At 43.7% G+C, this 19996-nt stretch overlaps 1 protein-coding gene across 1 annotated transcript in view; it reads left to right on the top strand.

Moving 5' to 3' along the window:
* Positions 1 to 19996, top strand: part of COL9A3 (collagen type IX alpha 3 chain) — a 70143-nt gene that overhangs the window by 26746 nt on the left and 23401 nt on the right. Inside the window, exons 13-20 of the mRNA XM_060684369.2 lie at positions 91 to 144; positions 252 to 305; positions 2263 to 2316; positions 4579 to 4632; positions 6057 to 6110; positions 12442 to 12495; positions 16126 to 16179; positions 19186 to 19230. Coding sequence (XP_060540352.2) covers positions 91 to 144; positions 252 to 305; positions 2263 to 2316; positions 4579 to 4632; positions 6057 to 6110; positions 12442 to 12495; positions 16126 to 16179; positions 19186 to 19230 — 423 coding nt within the window. The remainder of the gene's footprint in view (positions 1 to 90; positions 145 to 251; positions 306 to 2262; positions 2317 to 4578; positions 4633 to 6056; positions 6111 to 12441; positions 12496 to 16125; positions 16180 to 19185; positions 19231 to 19996) is intronic.

Below are 19996 nucleotides of genomic sequence, written 5' to 3'. Positions count from 1 at the left end.
GCACCCACAACTTCCGAAGGCAGCTTCTTTTTGGAGGACTCTTGACCGACTCTCGTCTTAAACGCTTTCTTTCTTTTCTTTTTTTTTCAGGGTTTGCGAGGGCCGCCAGGCCCAGCAGGGCCTCCTGGTAACATTGGATTGCAGGTAGAAGAAGCTGAATTTTTTTAATTTTAAAGTAATAAAAGCAGGATCAAAATCTCATAAATTAATAAATCAGCCATGCTTTACCTTGAATTGATCCTCATTTTCAGGGTCCCCGAGGATTAAGTGGAGAAGTTGGGCCAATCGGTCTTATTGGCGACAGGGTAAGTTAGACACCATCCTTAATCTCTCTGTGTTTTCTTGACCAAAGTTGCTTGCAAAAGATATTTGCACAGAAACAGGAAAGTTTTCAAGTTTGGGCCACAACTTGACCTAACTAACTAAAGATCTGGGGCATCCCCTAGTTCTGTGATGGCGAACCTATGGCACGCGTGCCACAGGTGGTACACGGAGCCATATTGGTGGGCACATGAGCGTTGCCTTAGCTCAGCTCCAGCACACGTGCGCATGCTGGCCAGCTGATTTTTCGGGCCTTCTGGGCCCACCGGAAGTCAGCAAATGGGCTGTTTCCGGCCTTTGAAGGGCCTCCGGGGGTGGTGGGGAAGGCTGTTTTCACCCTCCCCAGGCTCCTAGAAAGCCTCTGGAGCCTGGGAAGGGCGAAAAATGGGCCTACTGAACCCACGGTGCCATCACATGCCAAAAGCGGGGGGACCATGGTGGGGGTCATGCACGTATGCGTGGGGGGACAGGGCGCATAGAATTATGGGTGTGGGCACGCACACGCGCAACCACACCGTACTCTCCCCACTTTTGGCACACGATGGCAAAAAGGTTCGCCATCACTGCCCTAGTTGTTCTTCCATCAGGATTATGGGGATAGTAATAATTATAGTATTGGCTTCTTATAATTTCAGTTTCAATCTTCATTACAGTCACGGACCAGCACATAATGTTAAACATTAAAATAAAACAAAAATTGAACAGAACCGAATAGAACAAGGCATAGTAATATATTAGAATTGATGGCGAAATCAAGGTTGACCAAAGTCGGCCTAATTTTACAAACAGTGTAACAAAACCTAACTCTGTCCAGAGAAACTGAATCACATTGATCCAACAGTAGTTGTTTTATATAAAAATGATCGAAGTTTCCAGGTAAGATTTAATCAGGTAAGGTGTTACGAGTCCGTGAGTCCCCATAGAGCAGGGATGTCAAACTTAAAGCCCGGGGGCCGGATCTGGCCGGTCACCCTGGAAACAGCGAAAGACTGGTCCGCGGTGCCTTTTCTAGTGAAAATGGAGATCGGGAGGGCCGCATGAGCTCCATTTTCACTGGCAGGAGGCAGTCACAACCAAAAACTGAACTCAGGAGCCCGTTTTCCCTTGCAGAGGGCTCAGGCCACCACAGGCGCCCGCAAGACAAGTGACGTCAAACTGGCCACGCCCACCCTGGCCAGTCTCCCCCAGCCCCCCTCCTGAATTCAAACACAACCCTGATGAGGCCCTTAATGAAATAAAATTTGACACCCCTGCCATAGAGGGAGCAACACAACAGGATATAAACTGTAGTTTCAATAGTCCCTTGTCCACAGGGTCACAATCTCATTGTCACAGTTCCAACAGATGCCCTAATTAAATCATGAGCCAAGCTTCAAAAGAAATCCAGTTATTTATTAGGAGCTTCATGTCGCCATGTTCCCAAGTGAAGCCAGCTCTGACCCTATGTAATTTATGCTCCAATTATGACCCTGTTTCCCCCCCCAGGGTGTGTCATCAATCACATTTGCCAACGGAGCAATTTCGTGGGTTGTAGATATCACTCCCCTTCAGCTACTGTAGGTAACCCTGGGATACAGCCTTGAGAGAGATAAGCGTGGAATGTGCATCTGTCTTTGGCTGCTGTGCCATTTCACCGGTTTCCCATCCCCCCTGGCCTATGGCAACTCGAGAGCAGGCCCGGGATGCTTTGCGAGTTGACACTCATCTCATACTTTTTTATAACAAAGCTCCAGAACTGTTGTGGGCAGAGTGTTACAACATGCTAAAATTACTACCTCAGAAATTTAGTTATATAACTATCTCGCTGGTTTGTGAGGGGGTGCCTCTCATACAGGAATGGCACAAAAGATTTCTCCGAGTCCCTTTCTGTCTTTTGTTGATTAATTAAGGTTTTTTCCCCTGTTGGGCAAAGATTATATTGTCCTGTTTTCTTGATTTCAGGGAGACATTGGATTCAGAGGGCAGCCTGGAATGCCAGGGCCTCCAGGGAAAGCGGTAGGTTTTCTTTTTATATTGCATTCCCCACACCCCCAAAGCCCACATTACAGTAATGGCCAAAATGGTGGAAACCTTTTGGGAAAAGTGTATTTTTGAGGTTTGATGGCTAATTTTTGAGGAGCCTGAGTGGCGTAGGAGGCTAATGCCTCCTACTAAGGCAGCATTTAATATCCAGCTGCCTGCAATTACTGCGAGTTCAATTCTCACCAGGCTCAAGATCAACTCAGCCTTCCATCCTTTCTAAGGTGGGTAAAATGAGGACCCGGTTTGTGGGGGCAATAAGCTGACTTTATATAAAATATACAAAAGTATGAAGGCTATTGCTTAAAGCATTGTAAGCCGCCCTGAGTCTCCGGAGAAGGGCGGCATATAAAAATAAATAAAATAAAAATAAATAAATAAATAAAAATAATAACACCACTTTTTTTCGGGGGGGGGGAGTTTCAAAATAATCCTATTCCACTGCTGGAATGGCCTGGGAATAGCCCAGACCTTAACCCAATTGAAAATCTATGGAGCCAACTAAAGAAATTTGTTAGTCAGAAGCGACCTAGCAATAAAACCCAGTTAATAGAAGCCATCATTCAATCTTGGTTTCACATTATAACAGCTGCAGAACTCAAAGACTTGGTTCCCTCCATGGGAAGACGTTGTAAGGCCGTAATTCATGCTAAAGGTTACCCAACTAAGGATTAGCTGACATGGTGATAATTTTTGTATGGTATATTTCGTTTTTTCTATGGTGATAATTTTTGTATATCTCATTTTTTTCTACGTGTTTCACTTTTCTTCTTTATCCTGTACCTGCTATTCTAATAACAAATCCTTCATAAAAGTTATTGCATTACATTCTTGATTAAATTATCTTTCCATTGATATATAATTTTATGGTATTACTACAAAAAAAAGTGGTGTTATTAGCTAGTTTTAGGAAATACACTTTTCTCAAAAGGTTTCCACAATTTTGGCCACTGCTGTATATGCAAACATGACCTGATAGCAGTGTTCCAATGTTTGAGGGGCTTCCACGAAGAATAGGGGGTGAACCTATTCTCCAAAGCACCTGAAGACAGGGCAAGAAGCAACGGGTGGAAACTAATCAAGGAGAGAAGCAACCTAGAACTAAGGAGGAATTTCCTGGCAGAACAATTTTATCTATGGAACGACTTGCCTTCAGAAGTTGTGGGTGCTTCATCACTGGAGGTTTTTAAGAAGAGACTGGACAGCCACTTGTCTGGAATAGTATAGGGTCTCCTGCTTGAGCAGGGGGTTGGACTAGATGACCTTCAAGTCTTTTAGTCTGTTTAAGATATAAGGGAGCACAAGACTGACATTCAGCAAGCACCAAATTTAGCTCCAGTGCTACCAGTTAAAATGATTTTGGGAAGCTGTTGTAGATCAGAAAAGGCCAATGAGATTCTCATCCAGGAAGCTTTTTCAGTTCTGGCTTCTTGGATGAGAAGCGAAATGTTTTCAAGAAAAAAAACAGCCTCGGTGGTGCAGCGGACTAAGTGCTGTTAAGTGCTAGCACTTAGCTGTCAGCTGGCTGCAATTAGTGCGAGTTCAAATCTCACCAGGGCAAGGTTCACTCAGCCTTCCATCCTTTCGAGGTAGGTAAATTGAGGACCCGGATTGTGGGGGCAATAAGCCAGCTTTGTATAGAACAACCCCGCTTAGGGGGGCCCGAAAGTCCTAATAAGCAGGTATATACATAAAAGTACGCAGGCTATTGCTATAATGCATTGTAAGCCGCCCTGAGTCTACGGAGAAGGGCGGCATATAAATTGGACTAATAATAAATAAATAAAACAACCCCAAAGTCCAATTGCCTTTTGAAAAGCACCGTTGGGACAGCCATGACCTGGATGATTGAGAATCTCCATAGAGATCCCCACCAACACTGACAGGGCAATCCACCATCTATAAACAAGGAGCAAACCCAACACTCACCTGCACTGATGATGTTACCTAGTCTGGTAATGAAACGCCTGCAAGGAAACAACCAAGCTCAGAGAGCACCAAGAACCTCTCCTCTCAATCCTGAGATATTCTCTTCTCTTCGAACCTCCTCCTGCAAAGAAGATGCAAACACACCACTTATTTTTCCATGTATGTTGTTTTGAGTGGGAGGACTCATTTAAGCATTGATTTTAGGATGCCGCGCTCTCAGAAGGACAAATATTATTTTACTTTGGGGTAAATCGGCTGGTACTAGTGGGGAAGAGGTGATGTGTAATGGATTCTGTTTAACCATTTCAGGGGTCCCGTGGTGACAGAGGCCATCAAGGTTTCCGAGGTCCAAAGGGTGATGCAGTAAGTGTAATTCCCACTTTCCATGTGTGGTGGTGTTGTTGTTTAAAATGGTCTGTGTCAGCGGTGGGTTTCACATTATGTTACTACTGGTTCGCCGCGTGCATGCTTGCTTCGTGCACGTGCACGCCCAGTTCACACGCGTGCCTGCCTTTTGCGTATGCGCCTAGGCTTCCGTGCATGTGCTTTGTTTGTGTGTATGCCTTCCATGCATGCACCTGGCCTCAAAAACATGCCTAAATAGGTTGGCATAGAGCCAGGGAGGGTGGGCGGGCTCACCTGCGATTTCCGCTACCAGTTCAGGTGAACCGGTCGGAACCGGTCTGAACCGGCTGAATGGTCTGTGTCAGCGGTGGGTTTCACAATACGTTACTACTGGTTCGCCACGTGCATGCTCGCTTCATGTGCGTGCACGCCCAGTTCGCACACGGGCCTGCCTTCCACGCATGCACCCGGGCTTCCGTGCATGTGCTTTGCTTGCGCATGCACCTTCCACGCATGCACCTGGCCTCAAAAACATGCCTAAATAGGATGGCATAGAGCCGGGGAGGGTGGGCAGGCTCACCTCCAATTTCCGCTACCAGTTCGGTTGAACCGGTCTGAACCAGCTGAATGCCACTTCTGGTCTGTGTTATGTACCTATCAACTTACTTGCTTTAGGGATAAGCAACACCTCGACTTACAACAGTTCATTTAGTGACCATTCAAAGTTACAACGGCGTTGAACAATGTGGCTTACGACCGATTTTCACACTTACAACTATTGCAGCTGGTTTACATTTATGACGGTTTAGCAACTGGTTCATATTTATGACAGTTTCAGTGTTCTGGGGTTGTGATCCGCTTTTGTGGCCTTCTGTCCAGCAAAGTCAATGGGGAAGCCAGATTCACTTAGCAACGGTGTTACTCAGTTCAGTGATTCACTTAACAACTGTGGCAAGAAAGGTTGTAAAATGGGGCAAAACTCGCGTAACAAATGCCTCAATTGACATCGTAAGTTGAGGACTACCTGTTACATTTCTATCCTGCTCAGCTTTTAGTGACTCTGGACTATTTACAATTTAAGTCTAATATAGTATGTTGTACGAAATTATCTATAGTACTAAATGGCAATAGCACTTAGATTTATATACCGCTTCATAATGCTTTACAGCCCTCTCTAAGCAGTTTACAGAGCCAGCATATTTGCTCTTTCTTTCTGTGCAAGGAATTAAGTCTCCCAGTGCAGTGATTCACCTAACGACTGTGGCAAGAAAGGTCATAAAATGGGGCAAAATTAACTTAACAACTGTCTTGCATAGCTACAGGCTCAATTGCGGTCGTAAGTCGAGGACTATCTGTATGCACTGCCTTGCTAAAGGACTTGATAGGTCTTCCTTGGGTGTCATTGATGTCTTCTAGAAAATTCTCTTGTTTTCTTTTTCCAGGGTCCGACAGGTCCAAACGGAGCTGCAGGGAGCGCTGGGCCTCGCGGAGAACCCGTAAGCCATTTTTTATGCCAAATTCCTCGCTGACTGTGCGATGCAAACCTACTTAACAACCTGCGGGTTAAGTTCATACAACACAGAGAACCTGCATCTAGATTAAGGGAATACAAATGATGCTATGCCCCCCACCCTCCACAAATTAAGCTAAATGATGAATTCATGTCATTGCCTGCACATACAACTTACTAAGTCTACAGCTTCCTTTCCAACACATATATACATTCCAATACATACCCTAACCAGGGGTGGGTTCTAAATTTTTTACTACTGGTTCTGTGGGCGTAGCTTGGAGGTCATGTGACTAGGTGGGCGTGGTTAGCTGGTCAGAGTCATTTCTGGAAGGTCCTCACACTTACGACCAGTCCTCTCACTTACGACCCGACTCATTTGTTTGCTTTTAACACTGATCAGCTGTAGGACGGCCCTTTGAAGCCCCACGGCAAGAGTTTAAACAGTTTTTTTCCCTCTAGTCATCAGCTGGGACTCAGGAGGCAGCAATAGATTGGGGGTGGGGCCAAATAAAAGGTAAGAATAACATGAATGAATGATTATATAGATATTTAGTGTGTCTTTAAGTAATAAAGCTAGGCGGGTAATTAGGGAATTGAAGAAACAAGAGATGTGGAATGTCATAATTGTTTAGACTAGGATTGATTATGATTGTTGAAGTTTATACCCTGTAATTTATTCTGGGAAGGGGAGGGGGGAAGGGGGGAGGTTGAGGTAGGGAAGGGGGGGGAAATATGTAAACTTTTTGTAAAACTTTTCAATAAAAAAAAAAAAGGTAAGAATAACATGGATGGGGGGAAGGGCGGGGGGGAGAACCGATTCGGTGACGTCATATCGTCACCGCTACCGGCTCGGCCAAACCGGACCGAACCGGGAGGAACCCACCACTGACCCTAACCCATATAATAATGATGATGATGATTCTATTCTGCTGTCTCCAGGCACTGCCACATCCACTATCCAGACTTAGTTGCCAATAAGAAAGACAAAAAAGTCTAAATCAGGGGTCGGCAATCTTAAATACCCAAAGAGCCATTTGGACCTGATTCCCACAGAAAAGAAAACATCGGGAGCCACAAAACCCTTCCCATGCCTGACTATTTCCTGAGCAGCCACAAAACTAATATATGTAGTTGAATTAAGCATTCTGTTTTCTTCTGAAACTCTTCTTTTCTGGGATGTATCCATGGTTGGCCTACCGGGGTCGAAAATCTCAATAAATCGCATGCCGGCGGTGTCGCACATTGGCGGCTGTGATGTATATTTTGAGCGACAAGGAGCCACAGCAGAGGGATGAAAGAGCCGCATGCGGCTCCAGAGCCGTAGGTTGCTGACCCCTGGTATAGACAGTGGATGTGGCAGTGCCTGGAGACAGCAGAAGAGAAGAGAAAGAATTGGAGAAGATAACAAAATACAAAGAGCTACAAATAGAAATAGAAAGACTGTGGCAAAGGCAAGCAATGTAGTACCAATAGTAATAGGCGCGTGGGTTGCAATCCCAAAACAACCGGAGCACCACTTGAACACCATTGACGACATTGACAAATTCTCCACCAGTCAATTGCGGAAGGCAGCTGTACTTGGAACAGCTTCCATCCTGAGATGATATCTGTAGCGCCGTCAAACATTCAGATCACAGGTGGCATTCACAAAATTTATCTACCGGTTCACCCGGCGCTGAAAATGTGATGCATGCGCCACCTAGGCACATGCGCCTGGCTTTCCGTGCATGCGCTTTGCTCGCTCGCGCGCCTTCCGCGCATGCGCCCGGCCTCAAAAACGTGCCTAAATAGGACAACATAGAGATTTCCGCTACCGGTTCGTCCGAACTGGTCCGAACCGGCTGAATACCACCTCTGATCCAGATATGCCTATCCCAGGTCCTTGGTAAGGACTCAATGGGTGGATAAAAATGCCAAACCCAATCTGGCTGACTGTGCGATGATCAATAATAATTATAACAACAATAATACAAGTAGTCCTTGACTTAACAACAGTTCGGGTAGTGACTGTTCAAAGTTACGACGGCACTGAAATGATTGATGACTTTTTGACACTTATGACCATTGTAGCATCCCCATGGTCATGTGATCAAAATTCAGATGTTTGGCAACTGGCATGTACTTATGACGGTTGCAGTGTCCCGGAGGTCATGGGATCTCCTTTTGTGACCTTCTGAAAAGCAAAGTCAATGAGGAAACCAGATTCACTTAACAACCGTATGACAAATTGCAGTGGTTCACTTAACAACTGCAGCAAGGAAGGATGTAAAACGGGGCAAAACTCACTTAACAAATGCCTCACTTAGCAACAGAAATTTGGGGCTCCATTGAGGCCGTAAGACGAGGACTACCTATTAAACTTATATCCTGCCCAGCTTTCAGTGACTCTGGACTATTTACCATTTTAAGTCTAATGTAGTATGTTGTATGAAGTTAGCTGTATATAAATGGGAACTGTGTTTATTTATATTTTACTTATTATATGAGCAAATTTGGCCTTTCACGCCTTCCTGTATGGCTTAGTACAGGTAGCATTCAACTTATGACCATAATTGGAACTGAAAAAAATATCATTGTTAAGTGGTATGGTTGCTAAGTAAGGCGTTATATGGCCAGATCCGACCTTTTTAGACATGGTCATTAAACGAGACATACATGATAGCAATAGCAATAGTACTTACATTTATATACCACTTCATACTGCTTTACAGCCCTTTCTAAGCGGTTTTCATAGACGGCATATTTGTCCTTTCTTTCTGTGCAAGGAATTAAGTCTCCCATTAGCTGTGCTCATACAACTTATTTATTCTTTACTTAGTGATTATTTATTACTTTTTTATTATTCATTCATTATTTATTTATTTTTCTCATTTATATGGTCCACCCATCTCAAATATATGACTCCGGGCAGCTCACAAAGAATTAAAAAATAATATAAGAACACCCAAACAATGCAATCATTTAAGAACACTAAAAATCATCCAACAAAATTTATAGCTGAGGAAGTCAATTGTCCTCTATAGTAATCAATGGAGCCACTCCTTACCATAAGCCAATGTTTCTTAACCTGGGCAAATTGTAAGATAGATGGACTTCAACTCCCAGAATTCCTCAGCTGCAGTGCAGACAGATAGACAATGATTTATTCATTCAATTTCTATAGTTGCCCCTCTCCATCAGTGACTCTGGATGGCTTACAATTCCACAACACGCACATTTAAAACAATAAAAAAAAACATTTATAAAAACAATAATAAAACAGCCAAAAATAAATAAACAAGGTTCTAAGCCACGTTAATTTCTTTCCTTATATTCTTGGGATAATTAAAAAGTACGATGGCTAACAGGTCAGAGAGAAAAGTGCAAATCAAATGTGCAAATATAGAAGGCATAATTTTAATCACCGCTGCTGTCAGCACTCCAAGCTATATTCACTCCAGTGCTGACATAAGGAAGAGAAGAGGACGCTTGACTCTTCACCTACTTATTTTCCCTGAAGATATTATCCCCTAGGAGATGGGTTGGGAGGGGGGACATTCCTGTGAGCTGAAGTAATAGATATGGGGAGAGTGACTTGGAAGGTGGCCAATGAGACACAGAGAATTGGGGAACGGAAAGGGAGGGTTTGGGGTCAGAAGGTCAGGGCTGACTACGATGGACTCGGGGACAGATTGTTGTGCTCAATAAATGAAAGATTTCATCAAAGACTATTTGTTTGGAAATGCAATTTATTTGAGACGACATCGTAACCTGACACCTGCAGCTGTATGGTTTGGTTTAGTGAGAACTGCCTCATCTGGTTCTCACAAAAGAGAATATATATATCACCCTGAAATCTCATCCCTTAGATATTGGATTAAAAGCTTCCCCAGAGTGTTTTCAATCGTAACAGAATTGAAATATCTAGCAGAATATGATAGCAGAATTATCTGCTATCCAGAATCAAGAAGGGCTGATGTTCTGTTTCTATAGCTACTGTGTTTTAAATAAGAAGTACTCCGGCAAAATCAGGAGGTTCAAGTGATTTTGAATTACGTAACGGAAGGAGGAAAGGACTATACGCAGCCTAGAAGGCTTTTAGTCATGAACTCAGACAATTTTCTTTAGACGATTTCCCCAAATCTGAGGAAATGAAAGGCAATTTGAGTGGATGAATACAGGACAGGGGTGGGGTCAGGGATGAAATGCTCCTGGTTCAGACCGGATCACCCGATCCGGTAGCGATGGAGGCAGGTGGTTCGGAGAACCGGTAGCAAAAATCCCTCCCCACCCCCATGCCCAGCTGAGCTGCGCAATCATCAGAGGCTTTTTATTTTATTTTTAAAAGCATTTTTTCTATAACCTCTTCAGCTGAAAGAATGCTTTTAAAAGTAAAAACAAAGCCTCTGCTGATCAGGCAAGTCAGCTGAGATCGTCAGAGGCTTTAAAAAAAAAAAAGGAAAAGCCTCTGCCGATCAGGCGAGTCAGCTGGGATCGTCGGAGGCTTTTAAAAGCATTTTTTTAAACCTCTTCAGCCGAAGAGGTTGTAGAAAAAAATGGTTTTAAAAGTTTTTTTTAAAAAAAGTTGGCCACGCCCACTCAGTCATATTACCCACCACCACCAAGCCATGCCCACAGAACCGGTAATAACAAACTTTACATTTCACCACTGGGTGGGGTTTACTTACCTTTACTACCGGTTCGCAACAGGATCGCGCGCTTCTGCGGATGCACAGATCGCTTCTGATGATATCAGGGTCAGTGGGCGGAACCTCCCACCGATTTTACTACCGGTTCTATAGAACCGGTCCGAACCGGGAGCAACCCACCACTGATACAGGAGATCTGTTTCACAAAAGAGCCACTGTTAAATTAATTAATACTCCAGTGACTCCATCCCGTGGCACTCCTTCATTTATGACCATAATTTAGCCCAAAATTTCCATTGCTAAGCAATACGGTTGTTACGCGGGCTTGGCCCCATTTTACGACGGTTGTTAAGTGAATCACTGCAGTTGTTAAGTGAGTAATGCGGTGGCTAAGTGAGGCTGGCTTCCCCATGAACTTTGCTTGTCAGAAGGTCGCAAAAGGGGATCACGTGACCCCCCCGGGATACTGCAACCGTCATAAATATGAGTCAATGACCAAAGCGTCTGAATTTTGGTCATATGACCATGGGCAATGCGGCAATGCTGCGATCATAACTGTTAAAAATGGTCATAAGTCACTTTTTTAAGTGCCACTGTAACTTCAAACGGTCCTTAAGCAAATGGTTGTTTGTTTAGAAGCTATTTATTTATTTATTTATTTATTTATTTATTTATTTATTTATTTATTTATTTATTTATTATATTTCTATACCGCCTTTCTCCCGTAGGACTCAAGGCGGTGTACAGTCAAGAAAAATATAGACACACAAACATCATAAAATTGCTAATTAAAATTATTACTTAGTTTGGTCAATTAAAGAAAACCCAGAATTAGATCACATTTAAAAAATCATTCACATGTTCATATGTTTAGCCCCGCCTGTTGGAACATCAGGGTCTTGAGGGCATGGCGGAAAGCACGGAGATCAGGGATATTTTGTATCTTAGGAGGCAGTTCATTCCAAAGGGTTGGAGCCCTCACAGAGAAGGCCCTCCCCCTGGGAGTCGCCAGTCGACATAATTTGACTGACGGTACCCTGAGTAGTCCCTCCCTGTGAGAACAAACTGGTTGGTGGGAGGCTATTGGTGGCAAAAGACGGTCTCGTAGGTACCCAGGTCCTAAGCCATGGAGCGCTTTAAAGGTGATAAATAACACCTTGAATCGCACCTGGAAGACCACCGGGAGCCAGTGCAGCTCGCGTAGGAGAGGTGTTACATGGGCGCAACGAGCTGCGCCCATAATCACCCGCGCGGCTACATTCTGGACCAGTTGGAGCCTCCGGGTGCTTTTCAAGGGGAGCCCCATTTAAAGTGTTACCAATGTAACAACGGCAGTGATTCAACGGCAAGAAAAGTCGTAAAACGGGGTAAAACCTGGTTAACAACTGTCTTGCTTAGCAACAGAAATTTTGGGCTCAACTGTGATCATAATCCGAGGACTAGCAACATATGTCTGGATCCAAGCAATGGGATCTGTTGCTTCCCGTAGCTGTTTATCATACAGTTTAGCCTCCAGAATTTTGATTGTCTTCGTTGCTCTTCTCTGCACACTTTCCGACATCTCAGCATCTTTTTTATAATAAGAAGTAAATTTTATTCAATTGCATTTAAAAAATAAATAATAAACCCATGTGTTCCATCCATAAATCGTTCTTTTTGCCTATTCATCCTACTTTGCTGTTTCAGGGCCTACCTGGAAAAAATGGAAGAGACGGAGCACCTGGACTTGATGGTGAGAAGGTTTGTAGTCCTATTTAAAAATCTTCAAGTTCTTACTTATAAAGGAGAATATTTGTAGGTCAGGATTGATATGAGGGGTCCTCTCTGAGCCTGGTTGATTTTGGACAACCCTTTTGCCTGAAACGGTATAGACTAGAGTTTCCTGCTTGAGCAAGGGGTTGGACTAGAAGATCTCCAAGGTCCCTTCCAACTCCATTATTCTGATATACGTTTCGTTACCTAACTGTTCTGCCCCAGCTACAGACCCCAAAGAACGCAGCACACACAAAGTCCGTTCAGACCTTAGTTTACTAAATAAACCAGTTTTTTTACAATAACTGGTTTTTTACAAAATTTTAATTAACTGCATTAACAGCTGCCAAGAATTCAAAGAATAATACTGAAAGCTTACTCTGGTTGGCAGAATGCCCAGAAGCAATTTGCAGGAAGCTGATAAGATAAGCAAGACAAGACATGAAGCTATGTGAATGAAGTTGTTCCCTGCAAATTGCTTCAGTCGGCGTTCCTCCTTAAATAGGCTAAGGGAGTGGCCAATTAACCCCAAGCCTGACTCTCGAGGAGACCTCCTCCTGAGGAGCCACTCCTGCCTTTTGGCAGCTCTGTGCACCCGTGCATCGAGAAGAGGCTCCTCCTCTTCGTCCTCTTCACTTAAGGGAGCTTCTGGAGGTTCTGAAGGCCCTGGCTGAATCCCTGCCTCTGGCACCACAACTTCTCCAGCCTCCTCATTGTCCGACTCGAGTGCCAACTGCACAGGCTGCTGGCGCAGCACCACACCAGTCTCCTTGCTGTCTGAATCAGCTACTAGCTGCACAGGCCGCATACGGGCCACAACACTAACTAGGTAACATCATCAGGACTAGAAGGGAGTGAGATTGGAAGGCAGGCAGGCAGACAGGCAGGCAAGGGAAGGGAAGGGAAAGGAGGGGAGGGGAGGAAAGGAAGGAAGGAAGGGGAGGAGGAGGAGGAGGCTAGGAGGAGAAGGACTGGGGGATCCTTGATGCTCTCTGAGCTAATCAAAGAACTGAAAGAGCAAATCACTTGTATATAAAACAGAGCAAACTCTGTCCTCCTCCTCCTATCCTCTCTCCTCCTCCCCCCTCCTCCTCCTGCACTGATGATGTTACCTAGTTGGGTAATGAAACGTTGTAAGAAAACAACCAAGCTCAGAGAGAGTATCAAGGACCCCTCAGTTCTCAGTTATCATTACTGGTTCCAACCAACCATCCGTCCACTTTGTGTTTGTGTCTTAGATTTAGTCATTTCTCCCCATCCTTTGGTTAAAACTCATGATAAAAATAAAATGAAGGATGTGTGGATGTAACATCACTTTCCCAAGTGAGCTTAAAGTGCAAGCATTAATTCTTGAGCCAAGAGTTGGTTATACCTCTATGCCTGTATGCTTGTCTACGAATGCAAACCGTCAGAGCAGATAATTGAAAACGGGGGCATCTTAAAATAAATAAGACTGCAATTTTACATGTTCACTTGCCCATAGATGCACAAGACTATTTATTTACAAAATGCATTGAATTCTGTTGTTTGAGAACCTGTTTATAAAATGTTTTTGTAATGTGCACTGTTGTTGACAGAACTTTTACTAAAAAGACCTTTAAAATTCACCGGAGCTGGCAATACTTTACTCTGACATTAACGAGGCGGGGTGGAAAAAACCCTGTTTTGCATTTTTCTCATTTTTCAACGTTTCGTTTCATTACGTTTTTCATTTGTTAAACTCCCATTTGGTTTGTGCTGATGTGTAGACAAAACCCAAGCAACCATCCGCAGCTTGTAAATGTTGTGTTTTGGAATCAAACGATAAGGGATTTGAGAAGGCTTTCCTACATGTGCAATTAAAGTGTTTTTTTGTGTAAAAGAGAGCAGAAATCCAATCATTGCCTTTTTTCTAATCTTAGAGGCAGGAACATTCAGGCATTTCCCTTACCCCAAGCATCAACATTTCCAAGTTTCAAAGTAGCTCTCTAGTTTACAAGCAGTTTCAAACATCATACAAATAGAGGTGGCCCTTGTGATGACTCGGGGCATGGCACAGAGTCAATATAGTTAGCTGATAGTTCAGACTGCCCCTTAACGCTCCCACGTTTCTGGCAAGTCCCAGAGCAAGGTAATCACACACAAACACACACAGACACAAACCTCCAGCAGCCTCTGGCTGCAAGTAATCCGGCATAATGCTGTGAGCACAACAGTTGCAAAGCAAGAAATCCAGCAGGGCAAGGGAATAAGTCAATGAATCCAGGAAGCAAAGGAACAAGGCAATTCATCCAGGAAACAAGAAATAAAGCAAGAAGTCCAGGAAACGTCCAATGTTGGCAACGGCACACAACACTCCATGAATTCAGTGTTTGTTCCCGACAAATGCCCCTCCCCACAGCGTCTCCTTAAGTGTCAGTCCCCAGGTGTGCCTTGTGAAGAGGGGCGAGAGGCCCTCTCCTCCCAAGTTGTCGGGTCAGCCTGCGCTGTTCCCGCCTTCTCTCCACTCTCTGTGCTCGAGGATCAGGAGGGGGTGGTCCTTCCTCATCGCCTGAGCTCTGTCTCTCATGTTCACTGCTTGGCCTCTCTCAGTCTTCCTGCCCCTGTTGCTCCCTTCCTACAAGTCGTCCCAATCCTGAAAGGTCCTGGCCTGACTCGGCCTGCTTCTCCCCATATTCCTCCAAAGCCAATGAAGCCACCTCCTCAATCTCCGTTGACTCCAGTTCCAGCTCAGATTCAGGCTCCGATGGGGGCATGACAGTCCTCAAATTACAACCATTTGTTTAGAAATGGTTAAAACTTACAACGGCACTGAAAAATGTAATTTATAACCGGTCATCACATTAATCACTGATGCAGCATCCCCGCAGTGTGTGATCAAAATCTGGGCACTTGGCAACAAGCATATATGTACAACAATTGCAGCATCCTGGAATTATGTGATCACATTTGTGATCCCCCCCAGCTGGCTTCCTACAAGCAAAGTCAACAGGAGAAGCTAGATTTGGTTAACAATAGCATGATTCGCTTAAGAACTGCAGTGATTCACTTAACCATGGCAAAGATTGGACTTAACCATGGTAAATTGGACGTGACTCACTTAACAACTGCTCTGCTTAGCAATGGACATTCTGGTCCCAATTGTGATAGTAAGTTGAGGATTTGTTAGAAATTCTGTTTATATAAAGCATCACACAAAGTAAACAAAGAGCACAGTCACCATGTGCTTTACTGCTCAGCTATTTAATGTAACAGGAAACTCTACTTAGAAAAAAAAAGCATAGAGTACATACCTTAGATCCAAATGTGTAAATATTGCCAGCTATGGCTGAACACTACTGTAGTTGTGGCATAGAAATAAAATCCAACAATGAAATTCCAACAAGAGTTAGTCAACCAGAGGACCTTTCTTTCTTGCACAGGAGTGGGGTATGGGAGGGAGGGGGGAGGAAGAAAAGAAGGAAGGAAGGAAGGAAGGAAGGAAGGAAGGAAGGAAGGAAGGAAGGAAGGATGGATATGGGAGTGAGGAAGGTTTAATAAAAATAGGAGAATGGATTGTCATCATATTAAAGCAAACTCTTAATATTGTCTGTAATAGTCATCAGAAATTTACACATCATCATTTCTTTACATTCTTAGGGCGCTGCCGGTCGTTCTGGTGCTCCTGGAGAGAAAGGCCCTCACGGACTCCCTGTAAGTTTTCTTTCATAAAAATTTAGATCAAAGAGATATCAGGGTGATTTGCACCTTCTCCTGATACATCTCCAACTTCTTAGAGGTCAAAGAAACTATTCTGCAGAGAGATTGGTATCTGCTACTGCAGGCGTCTCCAACCTTGGCAACTTTAAGACTTGTGGACTTCAGCTCCCAGAATTCTTCAGCCAGCTTTGCTGGCTGAGGAATTCTGGGAGTTGAAGTCCACATGTGTTAAAGTTGCCAACATTGGAGACCCCTCCTTTACTGCAGTGTTTCTTATCCTTGACAGCTGGAAAAGGTGTAGACTTCAACTCCCAGAATTCTGCAGCCAGCCATGCTGGCTGAGGCATTCTGGGAGTTGAAGTCCACACCTCTTCAAGCTGCCAAGGGGGAGAAACACTGCTCTATTTCCAGGGACCTAAAAATCTGGCAATTGCCTGTGTATTTTCTTTTTTCATTCCCATCCCATTTTATTTTTGATTAGATTTCCAGTTGTAGGAAGAAGGAACCCTAGCCTACAACATACTGTAACACTGCCCACTGTAACAACATTGCCAAAAAGACATTAAGAGTTGTTAACCTAATCTTGCATAACTTCTTCTCTGGTAATGTTGTACTACTAACTAGAGCATACAAAACATTTGCTAGACCAATTCTTGAATACTGCTCCTCTGTCTGGAACCCGCACTGCATATCGGACATAAATACAATCGAAAGAGTCCAGAGATATTTTACGAGAAGAGTCCTCCATTCCTCTAACCGCAATAAAACACCTTATGCCACCAGACTTCAAATTTTGGGCTTAGACAACTTAGAACTACGCCGACTTCAGTCTGACCTAAGCATAGTACATAAAATTATCTGCCACAATGTCCTTCCTGTCAATGACTATTCAGCTTCAACCACAACAATACACGAGCAAATAATAGATACAAACTCAAGGTTTGTATCAAGCTCCAAACTCGATTGCAGAAAATATGACTTCAGTAACAGAGTGTTCAATTCCTGGAATGCACTACCTGACTCTGTAGTTTCTTCCCCAAACCCCCAAAACTTTAACCTTAAACTGTCTACTGTAGACCTCACCCCATTCCTAAGAAGTCTGTAAGGGGCGTGCATAAGTGCACCAGCGTGCCTACCATCCAGGGGTGAAGTGCTGCCAGTTCGGACCAGATCGCCTGATCCGGTAGCGATGGCGGCAGGTGGTTCGGAGAACCGGTAGCAAAAATCCCTGCGCCCCCCCCATGCCCAGTTGAGCCGCGCGATCATCAGAGGCTGTTTTTTTTACTTTTAAAAGCATTTTTTCTACAACCTCTTCGCCCGAAAAAATGCTTTTAAAAGTAAAAAAAAAAAAAGCCTCCGATGATCGCAGGGCTCAGCTGGGATCATTCAGAGGCTTTTAAAAGCATTTTTTCTACAACCTCTTCAGCCAAAGAGGTTGAAAAAATGCCTTTAAAAGCCTCTGGCGATCCCAGCTGAGTTGCCTGATCGTCAGAGGCTTCTAAAAACATTTTTTTCTACAACCTCTTAAGGTTGTAGAAAAATGCTTTTAAAAGTAAAAAAAAAAAAAAAGTTGGCCATGACATTACCCCCCCCACCAAGACACGCCCACAGAACTGATAGTAACAAATTTTAGATTTCACCCCTGCTCCAGTCCCTGTCCTAATATTCCTTTTTAGTTACTTTTTTCATGTATTCAAATTATGTTTATACTTTTACCTGTTATCTTATATATGCTTGACAAATAAACTTGATATGATATGATATGATATGATATGATGATATTATATGATATGATATGATATGATACTATTATATTCCGAGAGCATGTCTACTTTCTTATTTCTTTGATTCCTATTCTCATCTTTCTGCTGGAGTAGGAAGGGCTGTGCAGGAATCTCAGAAAAAATGTCCAACTCTTGATAGACTCCCATAATCATGTTAAAAGCAGGAAGGAGTTGAGAACTGGAGTGGATAGAACAAGCTTCCCCAACCCGGTGTCCACCAAATAGATTAGATTTCCACCATCACCCGACAATCCATATTGGTTGAGGAATTAGAGGACTTGAGTCCCAAATGTGCTTTTACAAAAGGCAACTGGAATTTCTTGGTTGTTGTTTTTTCAAAACATTTGAAAACATTTCACTTCTCATCCAAGAAGCTTCTTCAGTTATAAAAAGAGTGCAGAGAAGAGCAGCAAAGATGATGAGGGGACTGGAGGCTAAAACATATGAAGAACACTTGCTGGAATTGGGTATGTCTAGTCTGATGAAAAGAAGGACCAGGGGAGACATGATAGCAGTCTTCCAATATCTCAGGGGCTGCCACAAAGAAGAGGGAGTCAAACTATTCTCCAAAGCACCTGAGGGCAGGACAAGAAGCAACGGATGGAAACTAATCAAGGAGAGAAGCAACTTAGAACTAAGGAGAAATTTCCTGACACTAAGAACAATTAATCAGTGGAACAACTTGCCTGCAGAAGTTGTGAATGCTCCAACACTGGAAGTTTTTAAGAAGATGCTGGATAACTATTTGTCTGAAATGGTGCAGGGTTTCCTGCCTAAGCAGGGGGTTGGACTAGAAGACCTCCAAGGTCCCTCCCAACTCTGTTATTCCATTCTATTCAGAAGTGAAAAAACCAAGGACAAAAAAACCCCCAAGAAAGTCAGTTGCCTTTTGGAAAAGCAGCTTTGGGACAACCATGATCTGGACAATTGAGAATCTCCAAAGACATATAGGAACTTGAGGGATAAGGAAGGCTGACATTAAAAGGAGATGGAAGAGGAGAAGGTTGATCATCCTTGATGAAATTGTTGAGCTTGGTAGCCCATAAAAGTGGAAGTTATTTTAGCGTTTATTGTGTGCATGTCTGGATGCTTACTTTTATGGTTCCCTGAGTACACAAACTATTCTTTTATGAACATTCAGTCTTGGGAAGAAGACATCATAAATATATTTATGGACTATGTTTTTCATTATTAGTGACTCTTTTTCTCCTATCAGGGACTACCTGGGAGCGCAGGCACTAAAGGAGAAAAGGGCCAGCCTGTAAGTAAATCGTGCTATATTATTATTACATTAACAAAATTTACATAGCTGTTCAATTCACTCACGGTGAATCTGGGTAGTTTACAGAAATAAAATCCCATTGCAAAACCCAAATTCCCACCTCCCTGGTGACAACAATCAAACCAACCTGTTGATAGGCTCCATATCACTCTGGGATCCAAGACCCATTGGCAGAACCATGTCTTCAGGATCTTGTTTAGTTTTAGTTTACTTTATTGTTATTGCATCTTGCACAACGAAATTAAATACTATCTTCAATGTACATTATAGTTATAAAAATAAACACAAACACACATCCTTCACGTTCTATACAAAGAGCGCTAAAGTGGGGGCCAAATTATGTCCACAGGAATGACGTTCCACAGGGAGGGAGCCACCACAGAGAAGGTCCTTCTTCTTGGTTCCACTAGAATCTAGTGGCTAGATGGACCGCCTTAAGAGGAGGAGTGGCACAATATACCCTGCAACTACACTAAGGATGGGATTCAGCCAGTTCGGACAGGTTCGGGCGAACTGGATGCTAATTTTACATCAGGTTCACTGAACTGGTAGTTGCAAGGACTGGCTGGCCCCGCCCACCCCACTCTGCCCCTCCCAGGCATCTCCATGAAGCCTATTTTGGTTGCCAGGTAAGTGCAGGGCCTGTGCGGAGGCTCTGGGAGGGCAAAAAATGGGCCTCCCAGAAGTTCCAGAAGTCTGAAAATGGGCCCATTTCTGGCCTCCGAAGTCCAGGGGAGGCTGTTTT

The sequence above is a fragment of the Pantherophis guttatus genome, chromosome 3 (assembly GCF_059756535.1).
Source record: "Pantherophis guttatus breed Tessera chromosome 3, ASM5975653v1, whole genome shotgun sequence".
NCBI lineage: Eukaryota > Metazoa > Chordata > Lepidosauria > Squamata > Colubridae > Pantherophis > Pantherophis guttatus.
Note: the sequence above shows the minus strand (reverse complement) of the source record. Positions and strands in the feature narration are given on the sequence as shown.